This window comes from Ostrea edulis, chromosome 7 (assembly GCF_947568905.1).
Source record: "Ostrea edulis chromosome 7, xbOstEdul1.1, whole genome shotgun sequence".
Lineage (NCBI taxonomy): Eukaryota > Metazoa > Mollusca > Bivalvia > Ostreida > Ostreidae > Ostrea > Ostrea edulis.
Window position 1 is genome coordinate 48,073,958 of NC_079170.1, and position 21,695 is coordinate 48,095,652.

The 21,695-nt window shown below is 32.6% G+C and overlaps 3 protein-coding genes across 5 annotated transcripts; all 3 read right to left on the reverse strand.

Annotated features, from left to right (window-relative positions):
* Nucleotides 1-1,118: 1,118 nt before the first annotated feature.
* Nucleotides 1,119-8,097, reverse strand: LOC125655063 (cell death abnormality protein 1-like). Of its 3 annotated transcripts, XR_008797051.1 has the most exons (8): nt 6,217-8,090; nt 4,945-5,009; nt 4,706-4,855; nt 3,463-3,514; nt 3,270-3,313; nt 2,738-2,848; nt 2,335-2,420; nt 1,119-2,219 (listed from the first exon to the last, which is right to left on the reverse strand). XR_008797051.1 is itself a non-coding variant. In XM_048885216.2 (7 exons), the coding sequence occupies exons 1-6, from the start codon at nt 6,297-6,299 to the stop codon at nt 2,408-2,410; spliced, it is 474 nt and encodes a 157-aa protein (XP_048741173.2). In that variant the 5' UTR covers nt 6,300-8,097; the 3' UTR covers nt 1,119-2,219; nt 2,335-2,407. The 3 variants fall into 3 exon arrangements, 1 of the variants encoding a protein (XP_048741173.2); XR_008797052.1 differs by having other exon boundaries at nt 3,270-3,514; nt 6,217-8,091; XM_048885216.2 differs by lacking the exon at nt 3,270-3,313 and having other exon boundaries at nt 6,217-8,097.
* A 1,899-nt stretch (nt 8,098-9,996) lies between these two features.
* On the reverse strand, nt 9,997-13,981 carry LOC130048201 (uncharacterized). Its single transcript, XM_056144601.1, has 3 exons — nt 13,757-13,981; nt 12,624-13,313; nt 9,997-12,172 (listed from the first exon to the last, which is right to left on the reverse strand). The coding sequence occupies exons 1-3, from the start codon at nt 13,784-13,786 to the stop codon at nt 12,155-12,157; spliced, it is 738 nt and encodes a 245-aa protein (XP_056000576.1). The 5' UTR covers nt 13,787-13,981; the 3' UTR covers nt 9,997-12,154.
* A 31-nt stretch (nt 13,982-14,012) lies between these two features.
* On the reverse strand, nt 14,013-14,681 carry LOC130048202 (THAP domain-containing protein 5-like). Its single transcript, XM_056144602.1, has one exon. It carries the CDS (start codon nt 14,679-14,681, stop codon nt 14,013-14,015), a length of 669 nt encoding a protein of 222 aa, XP_056000577.1.
* Nucleotides 14,682-21,695: the final 7,014 nt, after the last annotated feature.

A 21,695-nucleotide genomic window follows, 5' to 3' on the forward strand; every position in this document is an offset into this window, starting at 1 on the left:
ATACTTCTCATCCTTCCCAATTTCAACATCAAATATTTATAATTCATGATCAGGAATTTTGCTGTTCTCACCAAGAACATCCATCATACCAGCATTTCTTCAATGTCTTTATACGAACATATTCTATATGTCTTTACAGCGCATTACCCTGATTGTTTTGCAGTGCTTGTAAATGTCGTTTTACTCACAAACATAATCAATAACAAAGCGTCTGCGGAAAAATAAGGTGTACCCAACAAGAGCGAGTAGCAAAGCAATTACCACAGAAATTATATTATTACAATATTGTGGATCTAATTATCAATATTTTTATTCAAATGTGTAACATTTCCATACACGATTTATTTACTACTCTAAACTACCTAATAGGAAATCCCTTGCGTACTGGTGAAGATTACACAAGGTGAAAATACCCCTGAATACAGGACCTTCAACATTTCTATAAACCAGTGCTTTTCCTTTATTTACAACGATGAACACAAATTTATTTAATTTTCTTCTTTCAACATTCGGTTGAGGCATCATTGTCTTTTGTTAACGTACGCAATATTTTTTCGTGTGTGAACAAGATTTCTCTATTAGTTTATCTTTACTAATAAATCAAGCAGATTACTTTTATTCCATTTTCAACAGTACAATACAATACCGTTATTTATCACTTGAATATAAAATGGCATTTTCAAAGTTGATATTTTCAAACTATGAAAATATAATATGTGTAAATATAAGAACCGGAACTATATGTCCTAAATCATCCCCAATATGATATACATGTATACGATTCAAAATAATTTTTAGAGATATGATCATTTTTTACATGTTTAATGATTGAATAATCAAACTAAAATTGAATATAAAATATCGTATTCCTTAAATGCATCCTCTATTCGTTCAACTTAGAGGGGTTTCCACCTGAAGTTTGTACATGTAACATTGTCAGTTTCGGGGAAGTATACTTTTGATTTCTACATTGAAGGGGAAGTATGAAATTAAAAAGAATAATTGTGTTATAGTGCGTGTTATCCAATTACAGTGTTTTCAACTTGACCTTTTTGTTTTGCTTACGATTTACTCGCAAAACGTCCATTTTTTCGTGGTGTCAACACAATATAAGCAACCCAATTCAATCATTTAATTAGTTAAATACATACCTATATAAATACATATTCTAAATACTTACCTAGACACAAACTTATATTTATAACAATATATATAGTGTCTTTAACACAACACGATTCATACTAGATAAACATAAAAACAAAAATGTGGACCTCAGATCTACGGAACGTAAGAATAACCATATACTAATTTGATTACAACTCTTCCTGAATAAAAGAAAAAGCAAACAAAACACATATATCAACATTAACTATAACTGTTTTTATTTCCTTCTATCGTCATTAAACTCCGAATTCAAACAAAACAAATTTAGGGTAACATCTTAATATAAATATCTATACAGTACAAGACAGAGATCTTTTTTATAACCTACAGGAGAGAGGATGTACGATATTAAGTCAAATAAAAACAGAACATTCTATAGCGTATGATGCTTACAAGCGACTACCTCAAAAAAGTGATCATTACAAAAAGCTAAACACATAGTTTTTAAATCGAGGTAAGCTACTGACAAACAAGTTGATGGTACAGGGATTTCAACAGTCTCGATTGAAGTCAGCATTTCGCAAATTATATGGTCGTTATAACGATCTAGTTCGTCAATACAACCTCGCATTGGGTCAAATGCTGTCTGACGTGTTTCATACCGATTGTTAAGCCGTTCTTGGCACACTGATTTTGACTGCAGATAACTCCGTTTACCTGATCAGGATATGGGGCTCACGGCGGGTGTGACCGGTCAACAGGGGATGCTTACTCCTCCTAGGCACCTGATTCCACCTCTGGTGTGTCCAGGGGTCCGTGTTTGCCCATCTATCTATTTTGTATTGCTTGTAGGAGTTATGAGATTGATCACTGTTCGTAATCTTCACCTTGCATGTGACATAACACGAATTAACATGACATTTTTTGGTAACATATACAGCAACAAATAGAAGAAAGTTAAAATAAAGAGTTCTGTCTGTTTCTGAAACTACAGCATTTCCATAGAAACAGTACTTTTCTTTTGCAACACATTCATTGTTTATACTCCAAATAATGGTATTTCTAGTTAACAAATTGTATGAGGCCATGGGCTGCTTAAACAATGATGGAGATACCTGAAATTATATAGATGTACTAAAATGAGAATACTTTACTTGACAAGCCTTTAGTCAATAAACATATAAATACATATTGTGAGTACTAATATTGAAATATATACAAAATGTATACCTGTTTTGTCCCAATACTGCAGGCACTGAATCAAACTATGATGACCACAAATGATTATTTCTCTACTGTATTGTTATCTCTGGTACCTATATAATTGAAATTATTGAAATTGCATACCACGTTATTATTTGATGAATTATAACGACATGTGGATATGTTATATGTACTTATATCAATAAATCTACATAATTGTTAAACGTGTTTTATTCCTTCCTCTGAAATATCAAACTATGTCTTCAACAATTGTATGTTATCCGTTTTGACAAAAAATGATGAGATCGCAAGCAAATTTATTGATGAATATAAATCCGTTTCATCACATACATTATTACCAATATATAGTTGATTCTTTACAACTATACATGTACAATAACGATATCAGATTAATGAAAAATTTGCTAACTTAGGTGGAGCTGGAAATAACTCCTCCATTAGTTTAGTTGTTTTTGGCAGTGCACTTTTTGGATGCTGTACCCACGATGCCCTGGCATCAGTCTTGCTTACATGTTGATACCTTAACATAGATAACAAAAATAGATCTATTCAATGTCATTACATTCTCTGTTGTATCTATAAATGTAAAATGCCGAGTTAAATGTTCAAGATTTTTTTCAAGAACATTAATAGGCATAATGAGAAGGGTTTAGAAAGATAATATTTTATGATAATATCTATAACATTGAAAACCTATAGCCAAGTAAGAAAAACATTAGATATTGTTTGGTTGCCACCATATGAAATCTGAAAAAGGGTTTAGATAATTAACTTCTCAATCATTTTTATATTAATTTTTGGCCGGTCTATGTTGACATTCATGCAGTGATTCTTAACATTCAATTTCCATGGTCAGTAATTTAGTATAACTTGATTGAAATTTATATGATTTTTTACTCGACCTCAAAAACGTCGTGTTTAGTATATAAATTGGTACTTACATTGATTAGGTAGCTTCGATCTCTCATGCTGCCTTGAACTTTACCTTGAACGTGGCCATTTGTAGAATCGTACACAAATTTAAAGACATGGGCATACTTAATTGCTATTTCATATTTTATTTGAGGTTTCCTTGTCCAAGAAACGAAATTTAGCCAATACAAAATAAAAAAAGGCATGATATAATATGTTTACCTTAAAGTGTTAAATCGATGAAGTGGAAGTAGTTTGTGTATATCCAGTAAATCTAGCAAAATCAAACAAGTTCTTACATTTTCGCTTTCTAACCCTATATGTCGGCAGAACTAATTTAAATTTCATCGACAGATATAATGGCGGATACCAAGTTTGTTAACTAAAAAGTTATTTCCTGTTCTCGGGCGCACGCTGCATATCCAATATGGCGGCGGCGTTGCACCAGTCGCCGTCTGTGTCAATACCCGTTGCTTTCGCTACTGAATCAACAACTCCTGTCCTGTAATATTTCGAATTCCGAGGTGCGCGAAGTATAAATATAAGATATAGGGTTCACGGTGGGTGTGACCGGTCGACGGGGGGTACTTGCTCCTCCTAGGCGGTCCGTGTTTGCCAAACTCTCTATTTTGTATTGCATATAGGAGTTATGAGATTGATCATTGTTCGTTGTTCTTCACCTTTCATATATATTTTCAGCCTTAAACTTGAAGAAGACAGTAGATTGGTATTATTATTTTTTGTATGTCTGCTCTCGACAAAAGAAAAAGAAAAAGAAAAATCTAGATCACTTGCGCTGTTTAGAGAAGAAATATTGGAGATTTAAACCCGCTCTAATACAGGTAAATGAAAATACCGAAATATTTCGCAAAATTTTCACGAAGTAACGATGCCTATCCAGATTGGATAAGGATAACCCCCATTATTTTATGTCAAATTGAAAATATTCTGCACTGTCTCCTGGAAGGATTTTATTTATTCATTGTACCCCCAGACTATTTGTCTTCGTTTGTCTTCAGAAAAATTGTAAATTATATTCGTTTTTAATCCTTTCTTCCTGTCGCTTTGATTTTTTTTTTCTATTTGCGACCACTTCAATTTCTGTACCTTAAACTCGTGTGTACATATATTATGATTATTGGCGTTAGACGACAGAAAATAGTGCAATCAAAGTCACCACCACATTTCAATGGAATTATATATTTAGTGTATGTATGTATGATTCAAACTGCGGGAATATCCTATGATAAGGATAGTTTAACTTGTATATTTTGTGTATCCATTAACGTTTATTCTTGTTTTGTTTTGTTTTTTTACGTATTTTTGCAGTCCCCCCTTGTATTTAAATGTTTTCAGTAATTATACATATAAATTATTATTACACCATCTCCAGATCAATATTCTGGACAACTAAAACAAATTATACAAGTATGAAGTTACGTCATTCTTTGATTCAAATTCTTACCTGTATATGCAGACGAAGTAGATGGTTCACATCCGTACTGGTGGTTACACTCAGACTCCGGGCACCGACACATATACATACAGTGCTGTCCGTAATACGGGTAACGACATACACGCACACAGTTATGTCCGTAAAATCCAGGGAGACATTCTATAATTAGTGAAATGATAAAGTACAGTATAACACACATGATATACTGCAAACTTCATCGTGTTTCATGATGGAGAATACGAACGTACGTTTACAGAAGTTGTTGACTCTGTAAAAATTATAACAGCATTCTGGTTCTTCTTCTGTAATAGTTCTAATGTAGAAAGTACAAGGGGTTAAGCATTACAAGCATTAAAATATTTATCTGTAAACCCAGTTGTGGAGTCATTCAAAATTCACTGATATATACTCGTGCCTACCACATTAGAAAGCGTAAAATTATTTTTTTTTTCAACTCCAATCGAATCGCAATATATCTGATATAAAAATTCAGACTTTGGTGTTATCTTCCTGTACTGGTGATTCCAAAGGTTAGGGCTTACATTATTTTCCGGATCAAATCTATCATCAAATTGATGTACAATATTCTATGTAAATTCGGTTACACGGCTGTGTGCAATGAATATAAATAGAAGTTCAGAATAATAAAGCCAAAAACCACTAAGAAATGAACTGGGTTTATGATCAAAGATCAAAAGCATTTCTATGAACACTCTCGTCGAGTTCAGGGGATTTGATCACACGATGATCAACACAGCCCATTAAATTTTCAATGTTATTTCTTATTTTTCGAAAATTGAATTTGACAACACTTCGTACAAGCAATGATATGGTTGAAAAAAAATCATGGACTGTATGTTAATTTCATCTTATACGGTTATTATAAATGCATATATCATATATGTATGTGTATATGTATCATAATTAGATATACTTGTTCCTAGGGAAATAAATAAAGATATACATCCATGTATGTGTTTTTGTCAGAAAGTAAACATATGAATCTTTCCTAAATATCGGATCAATGCTTCTAGTTGAATCAGATTGTACATTTTCTATCCCGGAGCCTTGCACAATGAATTGGATAACAGTCATTGTCTGTTATTGTAAAACTATGGGAGATTATACATATTCTCTTTTTGATTTGGTAAAGGAAATTATTTTACTTCATGTCAATTCTGTACAACATAATCATTTTGGGTAATTTATACTTATTAATAGTGTGAAATGCCCAGAACTATATACAACATGTAGGTACAATCATAAAAATAATAGATTTAAGAAAATGTCATGCGGCGAAGATCACGCACAGGATAGTATAAATATATTCTAATGTCTTTGCATATCTGTAGCTCTCTGGCAGTAAATTGGGATGAACCATATTTGTTCCCCAAATACATCACAGTTATACAATCAACATATAAGAGACAAGCATGTGATCTTTGAAAAATAACAAGGTTTAATAATCGAGCTTCAAAAATAATACCGCATTAAAGAAGCTTTTTGATCTGACTACTTACCCTCTTGAGCATCCATATGAATTAGCCTTCCCAGAGAATATAGCTACAAAATAGCATATCAATACGACATCATTGGGAAACATTGTGCTGCACGTTTAACAACCTTGAGATGACCTATCCACTCTTATAAAATTGTCGCTGTGTTACAAAGTACCATCATTGAGTGAAAAACAGGACGTAAACAGTCAGCTATACCTCATGCTGCATGTTGATAATTTACTATGAATATCCTTCGATCTATTGTCAAATGAAAACGTTTCTTCGATAATCGGTTAACGCAGTTGTCAGAGGCATTCGCAAGAATCCCTTAATCTCCCGATTTCAACTTTCAGTCTGGCTGAAACATTTCAATTCGTGTCTGATCCCTGCACAATAACCATGGGTAGCTAGGAGTATCAATATTGGTGAGGAATCCTAAATAGGGATCCGTAGGAGGTATTTTATTTTAGGAAGGATAACTCTTCCATCAGGAATTTTTGAACCAACAATCTTTACAATATGTTTCTTAATAAGCTGTTTAAAAGCTTTTTTCTTCGAGATATATATATATATATATATATATATATTATATCCATGAAATGAGTATATTTGTTTTCAGCAATAAATGATGGGCGATTCAAAAACGAGCAATAGAGCACGTCTATTCTACAAAAATGGAAAACACCTTTTTCTGATACTCCATTTTTATAGAAGGTCAATGCTTTACAAAATTTCGTTAACCAAGATAAATAACATTTTAGCAGTACTGATAATCATATCAGTTGAATGAAAAATGCGGCGACAACGCTCTAACCTCTCGGCCACCACGGCATGAAAATGAAGATAATGCGCTAACGAACAGTGATCAACCTCATAGATTCCATACAGAATACGAAATTCAGGGTAGGGCAAACGTGGTCCCTAGACATACCAGCAGTATGATCAGATGACTAGGATTAGTAATAATCCCTCGTTGACCAGTAACACCCGTTCATATAGTTAAAAATGAGGACCTCAAATCACTGATTTTAAAAGTTCCTAAATTTAAAAAAACCTCAGTCTTTCAATTGACGGCAAAACTTCATCTCTATTATGGATTGAGCTAAAACTGAAAACAAAGAAATTGATACTTTGTCGGAATGGATTAAAAGTATATGAGGAATATTGAAAACCCGCATTAGGCACATCAAAACCATCTATACTTCTGTGTTTAGTAAATCAGAAGTGATTAAATAATTAGAGAGCTTACATCAGGAAAATGTTTTATTTCCGTGCTGACAAAACTTTTACCAACATTGTCTTTGTAATGCTCATTATTAGAACTGTATTGTAAACGAATTTAGCATTAATTTGGTAACGATTCTTATACTCCAGCTGTCCTTTCAAAAGAACATGAAACACCAGAGCATATTCTACGTATGCGTATGATCAGTTTTTAAATCAAGACAGGCTACTGGCAAATAAGTTGATGGTGCAGGGGTTTCACCAACCTCGTTTAAAGTCGTTTATTTGCAAATTCTATCGTCGATATAATATAGTTTGCCAAAATAACTTATCATTGGGTCAATTGCATACCGATTGTTTGGACGTTCTTTACAAATTTATTTTGAGTACGGATTGCTTCATTTACCTAATCAAGATTTAGGGTTCATGGCGATAGTGATCGGTCAACAGGTTATGCATCATCCTCTTAGGCATCTTATCTCACCACTGGTATGTCCATGAGTCCGTGTTCACAAAATGCTTCCTGTTCGTTCCTCTCTTTGATATTTTGAACACTAAAACATTTTTGTTACGCAATCCTTTGTCTTTTTAGACTTTTATATAGAAGAAAGTTCACTTGTACAGTGAAAAGATTAACTGCAGGTGTTCAATAAGTTGACAATTGCTGTTGTCAACTTATTGGACAGTGCCAGGTAAACCCAATAACTTAATCTACAAGTAGGATAAAAACAAAAGAAAGATAATACGTTTGTCAAAGAGATACAAATTTAATTCTATAGTCCCTACAAGTAAGAATCCACACAGATATCGGAAAAATCACTGAAACACTTAAAACGATATTCCCCTTAGTAGAATTCTCTGCTTCAACTTTAAGATTCACAATTTTTAAAATTCCATTGGCCATTATTATGTCGCATCAAAACTTAAATTTGAAGACATATTTCAGTACTGTATTTGAATTTCGCTGGATTCAGAGACACATTCCAAAACTTCTTCACAACGCCTTTTTATGATTTCTTTATTAGCATACCCTAATTCTGAATTATTATTTTCGCTTTCATGAATAATTTCATTTCGTGAGATGGGCGTAATGGGATCTTTGGGCTGGCGTTAAATATTTCCTCATCCAAATATTCGAAAACACAATGCTTTTCATATCAAAATTTGGCTCCATAACTTTCTCACTCTCCATATCCAGAATATAACGCTCATTAAGATAATATTTGCAGCACCTTCATTAAAATCCTTAAATTTTGATTGTGCAATGAAAATGCTCTCCCCATCAGAGGATGGCTCAGTACTATAGAGTGAGTGAATATAAAACCTGCAGTACAAGACTACTTACCTGACACTGTCCAATAAGTAAACAAAAGAAACAGACTTCTACGCAAGACTGGTTATATTGTCAGACTATTCAAAAATACCTATATTCATAATTATCATTGTGTTTGGGTTTACCTGAGACTGTCCATTCTTAGAACAAAAGATACAATGTTTTAAGTAGGATATAAGACTCAAACTGTCCATTCTCTGAGAGAAAGAACTGGTCTCGGCCCTACATCTTAATATAGATATCTATACAGTACATTTTGACAAGAGGTCATTTCACAAGTTATAGGAGAGAAGATGTACGATATTAAGTTAAATAAAAACAGAACATTTGAAAGCGTACGATGCTTACATGTGACTACCTGAACAAAGTGATCATAACAAAAAGCTAAACACATGTGAAATAATAGGAATTAACATGACAGTTTTAGTAACATATACAGCAACACATAAAAGAAAGTTGAAATAAAGAGTTCTGTTTGTTCTGAACTACAGCATCCCCATAGGAACAGTACTTTTCTTTTGCAACACATTCATTGTTTATGCTACATATAATGGCATATTTAGTTGAAAAATTCTATGGGACCATGAGCTACTTAAACAATGATGGAGGTACCTAAAATCATATCGATGTAATGAAATGAGTTTGATTTACATTACAAGACTATTCACACAGTCACAAAGACTATTAGCAACAGAAATGTAGCTCTCTAAAAAAAAATTGGAACAAATCAGAGATCTCTGATATGTTCCAATATTTTTTTCAGAGAGCTACAGTTCTACAGCTAAAAGACTATGAGATATTGTGTGGTTGACACCAATTGAAATCAAAAAGAGTTATGATAATTTAACTTCACGATCATTTTTATACTTACAGTATTTTTGGCCTGTACGTGTAGGTTGATTTCCATTCAGTGATTCTTAACACAGTAATTATAGTATAACTTCATGTGGGCTTTTTTTACTCAACTTCGAAAAATTTGTGTCTAGTATATGAATCAATACTCACATTGACATGGTAGCTTCGATTTCTTATGCTTGCTTGAACTATTCCTTGAATATGGTCATTCATAGAATTTTATACATAGTTAAAAGATGGTCATATTTAACTGTTATTTCTGATTTTGTTTGAGGTTTAATCATCCCAGAAACAAACTTTAATCGATACAAAATAGAAAGACCATTATATACATCTATTATGTTTGCCGTTAAAATGTCTAATCGATGAAGTGGATGTCAATTAGTTTCTAACACTCGTCTCTTGGAAGACTTTTATTTATTTCCTTATACTCCCAGACTGTTTGTCTTCCTTTATCTTCAGACAAATTGTAAATTATATTCGTTTGTAATCATTTTTTCCTTTCGCGTTTAATTTCAATCCTGTTTGTGACCATATCGATTTGTCCGTTAAATTGGTGTGCATATTACATGACTATTACAAGTAATGAAATGCTAAATCAACTCAAATATCAATCTGAATATATATTACTATATTCTCTATCTAGCTATCTATCTACTTAATACAAACCGTCACTAGACCAGGAGATCATATCCCTTGAAATTCCTGTAAGACAGAATGCTAATTTCAATCGTATGTCTCTTTACGTTAGGGTATGACATGTCAATATGACATGCCAATGTCACAAGTGATATTACATTTAATGAATTTGATAATTAAAATGTAAAAGATAATTTTATTTCTATTAAATGATATAAATCATAGATTACGAATGATAAATCAAGTATGTTATGCATGTGAGAAATCATTTTATTTTATTTGATAGAACTGATCAGCCCAATACAGATTCATAGAAATTGCCATGTATGTGTTTTGATCACATTGTAAAGTGTAGATAATATAATGAATTTGGACTATACAGTTCCATTGTGGTATTATAATACCAAGACGATAATAATTAAACTAAATCAATGTGGACAATCGATATTTAACATATTTGTGAAATAGTCTGTACATATTAATTGAAACTAAAATCAACATCATGAATTTTCTTCTTGTATCCATACTATTTCTTGCATTCTGACCCATGTATCTATGTTGAAGTTCAATGAAAGAAAATAGTGCAATCAAAGAAAAAACCTATAAACCATGAAATTATATGTTTAGTATATTTACGTTTAATTTACGCCGTAAGAAAATCCTATCATATGCATAGTTTTCCGTGTAGATTATGTGCATACATTAAAGTTTATTTTTGATTCAAACGCATTTTTCCAATCATCGCTTGTATTTAAATGTTTACAACAATTATTCATAAGAATCATTATCATACCATCTCCAGCTCAATATTGTAGACAAAACATATTATGCGTGTATATTATTACGTTATTCCTAAATTCAACACCCTACCTCTTTTTGCAGATGAAGTTGCACACCCTTATTGGCTAAGATTATATTTGAAAAATCTAAATTTTTGTTATTTTTTAAAACAGAGTTTACAGACATCTAGCGTACAGAAGATTCGTTCGTTGGATCTGGCAACGGCTTGGGAAAAACAACCGGAAAGTTCTTCCATCCTGTGCTGTGACTAAAATTAGAAATTGTTTTCCATCACAACAGTACTGTGGATGTAAATACCCTTCTTGATTTATATATGTGATAAATTTTTCATGCATTTTTCATAATTGATAAAAATACATATCAACAACATGGTTTGATGTTCAGTTTTTATATTGTGCATATATGTATATCAATCATCATTAATTTAATTTGGGTTAAACACAAAAGGCCCACAGGCCCCATAAGTCTACTGAGTTTTAATTAAAAGTATCACTAGACCCAAGAGCTTTGAAATATATAGCAATTTTTCTAATTTTCATATTTATCTACCCAGGGAATAATGAAATTTAAAATTTTGGTAGAGGCTTTTCTGCTATGCCTACAGTTATTCTTATACATGTTACAAATGTGAGGTTGTAGAGAACAGGAATTTTTAAAATTAGTCAATTTTTGGCAGTTTTCGTCTTGTCCAACAAACCCAAAATATACTTCATACAGAATTTGAAAAGTATTGGAATGGTAGTTATCAAGAAAAGTTAAAATTGTTCAATTCTTGATGCACAACGACAAACACAAACCAAATGCAATAGGTCACTTGAGTGGCTAGTGACAACAAAATTAAAAGTTACAAACATGTATATTTAAAAAAAACAACCATGGACATCAAAAATAGACTGTATGGACGCATGCATGTACACTGTATTTCAAAAACAATAAAACATCAGTTCTTATTGAAGCGGCTGACATGGCTGGTAAGAAGATCAGACTTTGACACATGTTTGTAGGAGTTCGCAATCGGAGCAGGAGAATTACCAATCACATCCACTATAAACTCCCTGGAGTTTCTGTAGGAACCAAATTCTTGTTTCACATTGATCGCTTCCTGCATCAATTCGATGGCATAATCTGAAATACGCAATCATTTATGCATTTGATAATTCAAAATAATAACAAATCACAACAATTCAATACATGTGCATGTCATATACTAGTATTATAAATAATCCAGTCACATGTACAACAATTCAATACATGTTCATGTCATTTACTAGTATTATAAATAATCCAGTCACATGTTTATTCACTAAATAATAAATGTATAATTCACTATCATATTAATAGAGGTCATGGCTTTACAATGTATCCATTTCATATTTAAGGGGAATTTTTGAAAATGCGTTTGAGAGCTTTTAAGGGAGGAGTTTAAGGTAGAGCTTCATAAGATTGTAAAATATCAAAAACAGGTATATAAATGACTGATTTGATATTACATATATTGTAAGCCTTTGGTTGTTAAAGAAAATGAATTAGAATCTATAAGGTGTATGTGCTCGATAGCTATTGTATGTAAACCAACCTGAACCAATTTTACATCAAGGATCTGTTGCCGCTCAAGATCCATCAAACTGTATGATCCATACTTGGTTGTATGCCCCGGTGAACAACATCTAGCATCTACACCAGTGTTGTCTCGTCGTATGTTATCAAAAAGGGCATCCAAGTAACTTTGTTGAACATTATGAAATGTCCTTTCCGAAAAGCACACTATGTTCGCATGATTAAACATCATCAAGTTTTGAACTATACTGTTCCCACTTATCAGAATTGCAGCAGACAGGACAAGGTTTCCAACAGACATTGATCCAATGAGAGGTTGAGATTTCCATGTAAAACTTTCACCACAAACACATATTCTTGACACAGACAGCATACTCCCAACAACAGTCTTGTTATTTACACATTTTTGTCCACATGCAACACATTGGTTCAAAAGCTGATCAAGACGCTCTTCAAAAACAACAAATTTTCTGCTTTGGTGATTTTGTGGTGGTACGGTTATGTCGTGGGGATTATTGTTTTCGTCATTTTCTGTCATGTCCACCTCCTCTTGTGGGATCCACTCTGACTCTGTTGACTCGAGGCTGGAAATTAAGTCCATGCTTTCGTTCAGATTGACAGGTAAACAGTCTGTCTCAAATTCTGTGTGGGTACCTGTAGATGTTACAGCGACTCTTATATCTGTCTGTAGTGAGACATGCCTGCGTTTCTGAATTAAAAGCACACAAAATGAACCAGACATAGTTTCTAAGTTTTATATAACTAATAATGTGATATATATATATATATATATATATATATATATATATATATATATATACATGTATATATATATATATATATATATATATATATATATATATATATATATATATGAACTGCCTGAAAAATCATGTAGACATGGAGAAAGCATTAGCAGTAAATAATTGTTTATCAAAGAATGTGTCATTCTGATTTTCATAAACTATTTTATTACTATCAAATCAATTTCTAATACACACATGACACATGTATATTTTTTTAGCATATATGGATGTGTGTTTTTATGTTTCAATCAAGGTATCCATTTAGATTTACACCAAATTACATGTAATATGTTTAAAACAAATAAGATATTATAATTCATGTCATATATAGCTCAACAAATCTTACAATCAATCCATATGTGGTTTGTGTAGCCATTTCATATGTGTCTGTCCCAATGTCATTGTGAATGGCAGGCTCATCAGTAGATGCACACTCTTGGTTGTCTTGGAATTGGGGAGGTGGAGAAAGAATGACTTGTACATTCTCATCAATTTCTAACTCCTACAAACAAATTGATAAAAGTAAGTTTCGGTGAAGAATGATTCGTGTGACTGGAAGGGGGGGGGGGTAATAAAAGTAAGCTTTGGTCCTTTTAAAAGAATTACGTGGTGGTGAGGTTGTGTGTAAAAACCAAATAAAATGAACCGAGTATTACTGGATTAATGTCAATAAAATAGCCAATATGTTTAATATAATCTATATTGAAACATACCTTCGTGGTTCCTCTTTTCTCCACAGCTCTGGAGGTTCTGCTTTTTTGTTTTGGAAGGAGAGGGTCTGAATCTGTTTTCCGTTTTTGGCCTTTAGGTACATGTAACGGTGTGTAATTAAAGACAGTTGGAATTGCCTCTTTCTTTAGTTGTAGTCTTGAGTAGCCCAAAGACCGTGCCTTAGACGGCTCAGTTACGAAACAGTCCTCTGTAAAATGACGTTCGCACAGCTTGGAGTGTTTCGACGGCCAATAATCCACTGTTTTTAATTTTCTTACCCAAACTTCACAATTCTTTGTGTCTGTAGGGAAATTGAACATTGCTATCCCCTTTCCACATTGAACATTGCAGTTTGGGGCCGCACATAACACCATATTTACGTGTTGTTTATTCGATGTTTCTGTCTCCTGCTGATCAGCGTCTATAGTTTCAATATGGCGGGTTCGTGTCAAGGGGCGTAACTCCCACAACATTTTCCGCTCTGACACAAGTGCGATATCTTTATCGGTGCGTATCGCGTATATTTGACCAAAATTAACCAAACAAACCCGCACAATCATTTTATATGATATAAATGAAGCAAATAAATACTTAATATAAATAAAGTGGTTTTTCGTTTCAGTTGACCTTTAAGACGATATTATGCATCATCTTTGTCTTAATTCTTGAAGAAAGTTTTCTCTTTACAATGATATGAATATGTTTTTACATTTGTCTCCCTTCCACTTAATAATACATCTTTTTGAACTGTAATCTCGTTATCTTCGGGTAAACTTTCATTAACCATGAATTCATTAATTTCCTAGTGAATCTTTACCTCATGAATGCTCTACGATACATTATTCGTCGTACGGAGACCTAAAAATCTGTGATATTTCCATACCTCCCATATGATAATTAGCATCAAAACCAGATTTATCAGTGTTCCGGATGTTACTATTATTGTAACCGGATGTATATCTAATTCAGAAAAAAAATCGTTACCAAATCCTTCTTGCGTTGTTTTTTCTTTGACTTTTATTGTAGACGTCGAGGACATGAAAGTTGCTTCTAAAACAGATTACATTCACTTTAGTATTTAATAAAAAAAAAAAAAGAAAACCACAATACTTTTTGATAGTTGGTATTATGTGGTACCATAGTTTTAACTGTGATAATGTAGCCCTTCCCCATTTCGGGTGAGTGTTTCCTTTGGTGCAAATATGGCCCATGCAGTTAATTTTGGGAAATTGGGAAGAATTTGATCCTCCAATTACGATATACTTAGATAAGGGGGATATTCGTTCAAATTCAGAGACCAATATTTAATATCCCATGGCAAAATTCGTAAGACGTTTTCAAATATCAGACGGAGAATGATTAATTATAAGCTAACTATTTCATATGAATTATAACTGTTCAAAATGACATACCTGTTGATTAATTGTATAGACAAAACGTGTGAATGAAAAGGTGAAGATCAATCTCGCACCTTTCCCTAAATAATTCAAAATTAGAAGTGTGGCAAAAACGGACCCCTGGACACACCAGAGTTGGGAAGATGTGTCTAGAAGTAAATATTCCCTGTTGAATAATAAAGTGTGTGCATGGTCATCATGGGATACTTACTTCTCCTAGGTTCATAATCCCACCTCTGATATTATTAGTGGATTCTTAGTTTTCATCCCGTTTGTGACCATTCCGATTTTGTCCGTTAAACTGGTGTGTATATTACATGAATATTACAAGTAATGAAATGCTAATTCAGCTCAAATTTTTCTCTGAATATTTATTACTATATTCTCTATCTATCTATCTTTTTATTTAATACAAACCGTCACTAGACCAGGAGGTGGTATCCATTGAAATTCCTGTAAAACAGAATGTTAATTTCAATCGTATGCTTTTTTACGTTAGGGTATGCCATGCCAATTTCACAAGTGATATTACATTTAATAAATTTGATATTTCAAATGTAAAAGATAAATTTTCATTTCTATTAGATAGTATAAACCACAGATTACGAATGATAAATCAAGTATACCATGCATCTGTGAAGTTATTTGATTTGTTTGCCCAACTCTCTACTTTGTATTGCTTATAGGGGTAATGAGATTGATCACTGTTTGTTATCTTCACCTTTCATTTGATAGAACGGATCAGCCCAATAGAGTTTCATAGAAATTGGCATGCATACATATATGTTATGATCACACTGTAAGGTTTAGATAATATAATGAATTTGAACTATACAGTTCCATTGTGATATTAGAATACCATGACAACAGAAATTTAAACTAAATCAATGTGGACAGTTGATGTTTGAGCCATTTGTTAAAATGACTATACGTATTAATTAATACTACAAAAAATCATTTTATCATGAATTTTCTTTTTTTATCCATACTTATTTTTGCATTCTGACCCTTGTATCTATTTTGTCGTTCATTGAAAGAAAACAGTTGAATCAAAAAAGAAAAAACCTATAAACCATAAAATTATTTGTTTTGTGAATTTACGTTTGATATACGCCGTGGGAAAATCCTATGATCTAAAACTTATACGGTACCAATTTTGATGCACCAGATGCGCATTTCGACAAATTATGTCTCTTCAGTGATGCTCCACCGAAATGTTTGAAATCCGAAATAACAATGACGTTTTAGAGCTATTATAGGCAAAAACAGTGTGCCAAAATGATATGTTTTCAACGCATTTTTGCAATCATCGCTTGTATTTAAATGTTTACAATAATTATTCATAGGAATCATTATCATACCATCTCCAGATCAATGTTGTAGACAAAACATATCATGCGAGTATTTAATTACGTTATTCTTTAATTCAAAATACTACCTCTATGTGCAGGGGAAGTAAATGGTGCACATCCGTACTGGTGGTTACACTCAGACTCCGGGCACTGACACCTATATATACAGATCTGTCCGTACCACGGGTAAGGACATGCAGACTCACAGTTATATCCAATGAATCCAGGGCGACATTCTATAATTAGTGAACTAAAAAAGTATATTATAACACACAGCATACGTTGTAGACTTCATCTTGTTTGATGACGGATAATAAAAACGTACCTTGACAAAAATTGTTGACTCTGTAGAAATTAACACAACACCCTGGTGCGTCTTCTGTAATATTTCTAACGTAGAAGGTACAATGGGTTAAGCATTACAAGCATTAACACATTTATCTGTAAACACAATTGTGAATCCATTCAAAATTCATTTGTCCCCTCCACATAACAAAAGGTAAAGCTATTCTTTCCAACTCTTATTCAATCGCAGAATACCCTATAAAACTTTGGTGTTATCTTCATGTACTAATAATTTCAGAGATCGGGGCTTACATTATTTTCCGGGTCAAAGCCTTCATCAAATCAATGTCCAACATGCAAGTAAAATTCGTGTCTATAATTGTGTGCAGTGAATATGAATACCAGTGTAAAATAATAAAGCGAAAAGCCACTAAGATATGAGCTGCGGTTATGATCAAAAATGTATGTCCATGAAGATTCTCGGGGCTCTACGAGATTTGATCACACGATGACCAACACCGCCTATTAAATTCTTCACGTTACTTGTGATTGAAGTTTTTGAAAATAGGATTTGACATCACGTATAGATGATGCATATGGCTGTAAAAAGATATCATACGGAAATATATGGTAATTTTTTTATTTGACAGTGATTATAGATGAAGTTAACATACCTAGATCTAAAACCGTGGAAATAAAACAAAAACAATATACACCTAGATCTAAAACCGTGGAAATAAAACAAAAACAATATACACCTAGATATAAAACCGTGGAAATAAAACAAAAACAATATACACCTAGATCTAAAACCGTGGAAATAAAACAAAAACAATATACATCTAGATCTAAAACCGTGGAAATAAAACAAAAATAATATACACCTAGATCTAAAACCGTGGAAATAAAACAAAAACAATATACATCTAGATCTAAAACCGTGGAAATAAAACAAAAACAATATACATCTAGATCTAAAACCGTGGAAATAAAACAAAAATAATATACACCTAGATCTAAAACCGTGGAAATAAAACAAAAATAATATACATCTAGATCTAAAACCGTGGAAATAAAACAAAAACAATATACACCTAGATCTAAAACCGTGGAAATAAAACAAAAACAATATACATCTAGATCTAAAACCGTGGAAATAAAACAAAAACAATATACATCCAAGCGTGTTTTTGGTCAGAAAGTACACTTATAAATCTTTCCTGAATATCGGACGTATGTTTCAACGTGAATCAGATTGTACATTTTATATCCCTGTATGAGCCTGGCACAATGATTTGAATAAAAATTATTGTCTGTAATCGTAAAAGTAAGGGAGATTATAACTATTATCTGTTTTATTGCTTTTTTAAAGAAAATGGTATTATGAAAATTCAAAACAACATAAAATTTGGGGTAATTTATACTTTTTAAATTGTAAATGTCATACAAGGTGCAGAACTCTCTGGAAGTAAATTAGGATAAACCACATTTTCCCCCAATTTTTTCGTACGGTTCCGCAATTAACATATAAGAGGTAATTAAGCGTGTGATTTTCAAAAATTCACATTCGTTCAAGAATAAATGCGCTTAAAAAATAATACCGTGTTAAAGAAACATTTTAATGTGATTACTTACCCAATTGAGCATCCATATGAATTAGCTTTGTTAGAGAATATAGCTACAAAATAGCACATCAATACGACATGATTGTGAAACATTGTCCTGCACGTTTAACAACCTTGAGATGACTTATCTCTCTCTTTTATAACTGTCGATGTGTTACAAAGTACCATCATCAAGTGGAAAACCGGACGGAAATTTAATCTGTCAGCTATACCTCATGTTGCTTGTTGATCAATGATTTACTATGAATATTCTTCGACCTTTAACTCTGCTTTGAGGATCTGTTAACTCGGTTGTTAAAGCATTCGCAATGACAAATATTTTCATTCTCTTCAGCTAATTCACAGTATAGAGAAGTAAGCAAAAGGAACATAATATAGATATACATGTAAGACGTGGGTAAAAGTACATGGGGGGGGGGTAGAAAAAACAAACAAGAATGTAATGTTGTCCACGGATAGATTGAGTAACCTGGAGAACACACTAACTCAGAAATGATTTTGATGAATTTACTTCAATTGATTGATTGAATGATTTATTTACTTCTGATTGATTTACTTCTGTTTTGTGTATCAAAAAGTTGTTCAAATTTATAATTATTGGGTTTTTGTAGTAATAGCTTGTCATGAATAATGTTCTTGTTTGTTTTAGATCATCATCATTACAATTGAACAGATAATGAAATTCATCTCCTATCTCTTTCATATTGCATATCTAACATAATCTATTTTCTCTGGGGACATTCGTCTGCCACCGGTCATTGTCTATCTATCTGCCTTGTCGCAGCCGGTCTCGGTTTTTGTAACCAGACACAATTTCAACTTTGCATAAGAATTCTACTAACAACTGATAAATTCAGGTAAACCACTTGATTCTTCATTTCATTTCTTCTTGTTATCATGCTTTTTTGGGGTCATAAATAAATCTTATTTTGGGATCTTATTCCAATTTTTCTGTCATTCTTTCGAGTCATGGTCGATATCTCGTAACAACTTCGGGTACTTCCGGGTAATATCCCTGTTATAATAGGTAGTTTGGTATTACATGAAAGGTACAGATAACAAACAGTGATCAATCTCATAACTCCTACAAGGAATAGAAAATAGATAGTTGGGCAAACATGGACCCCTGGACACACCAGAGGTGGGATATACAAAATATTTTCAATAGTTTTGTAGCCAGAATATATTGACGTTCTGATCTTCTTAGGCACCTGAAGTATGGACGCTACTACCCACCTACCCCTTCTGGGTTTTTGTTTTTTGTTAATGTTGTTTTTGCTGTTGGTTTCTTTGCAATAATTTCTCTGAAATGTGTGGTTTCCCTGTGTATCCCATCCCAATTTCGATGTATGTGATCATTTTGAAACGTTCTTTGTAAGCTTGAGATATTTGCCTTCTACCCGCATAATAACATACACAATAGGAGACCAATCTCCAAAGCTTACAAAAAGCGTGAAACAGTTACATGAATCGAATTGCATACACAGGGAATCCACACATCTCGGAGAAATTATCGCCGCAAACAATTCAGAACGAGGAGGTAGAGTGGTGCCTGTGCTGGTTTCGACTCCCAGTCTGGCTGACACATTTCCTCTCGTGTCTGATCCATGTACAAAAACCCATGGGTAATTAAGAGAATAAATATTGGTGAGGAATCCTAAAATGGGAGGAGATGCTTTGTTCATTTTTTAAAGATATTTGTTGATACAGTCTGCAATAAAATTGTCAAAAAATGTATATTCGTGCATCATTATTGCAAACTTTTTTCTATCCGTGTTGTTTCCCACTTACCTGAGAAAAAAGTTAAAGGTTTTGAATGAAAAAAATCTAAATGTATAATTTTCTTATAAAAAGTTCCAGGATTTTCGTGTCTTGCTATTTTAGGAAAGATAACTCAATCATCCGGAATTTTTTAAACCAGAAATTTTTATAATAATTTTTATAGATGGCTGTATAAAAACTTTTTTTCAATTTGACCTTTGCATATCATTGATATACATCTTTATTTTCTATTTATAGATGTTGATACAGATTTAACAGCCAGTTTTCAAGAAATTGAAGTTTGATGTTATAAAAAACACTTTTCAGAAGTGATTAAGAACGCATGATGTCTAAAAATATTGTTTTGTTGTATTTTATTCAGACATGGTAAAAAAAGAATATTTCAAAAGACAAAATGAGGATTTCTAGAGAATGTAATTTAAAATTGATGAAATTCAATTTCCTATACAGAATACATTTTAAAAATTGTGAAAAAAGAACGACAAATCTGGGGTTATTACAGATGTTTTTATAGCTATATGAGAAATTGGTAAAGGAAAAATTACCAGGCGTGTCATTTCACCTTAAATGCATTTTGTAGGCGTTGTCGTAAATTCGAATTACTTTTCTTAAGTTGTAGAAATTGTTTTTCTTATCACGCATTGTTTGCCAGAGATATGCAAGTTCATTATTCCGAAAAAAGATAATTTGTGGACATGCAAAATTTCTTCTGTAATCAAATTTTACTATTTCATCGTTCATTTCCTTAACAGTTATACAGCACCAATTATAGCATATTTTGTCGAGATCATTTTGTGTTTCACGTCATATTTCAATGAATGTTGTTTTTCTCAACAAGGATGATCAGAAAGTAGCTGATACCATAAAGTTTTCTGGAATTCCGTTTATATTTCTTTTCATTACCAACGATACTTGAATGCAGGGCTTTTGTTTTGTTTTGTTTTTTGATGGGTACTCGTTGTTAGCAAAACTATACTTCTCATCTTTCCCATTTACAAAATCAAATATTTATGATTCATGATCTGGAATTTTGCTGTTCTAATCAAGAACATCCATCATACGAACATTTTCTGTTTTGTCTTTACCGGGTATTGCCCTAATTGTTTTCCAGTACTTGTAAACATCGTGTCGCA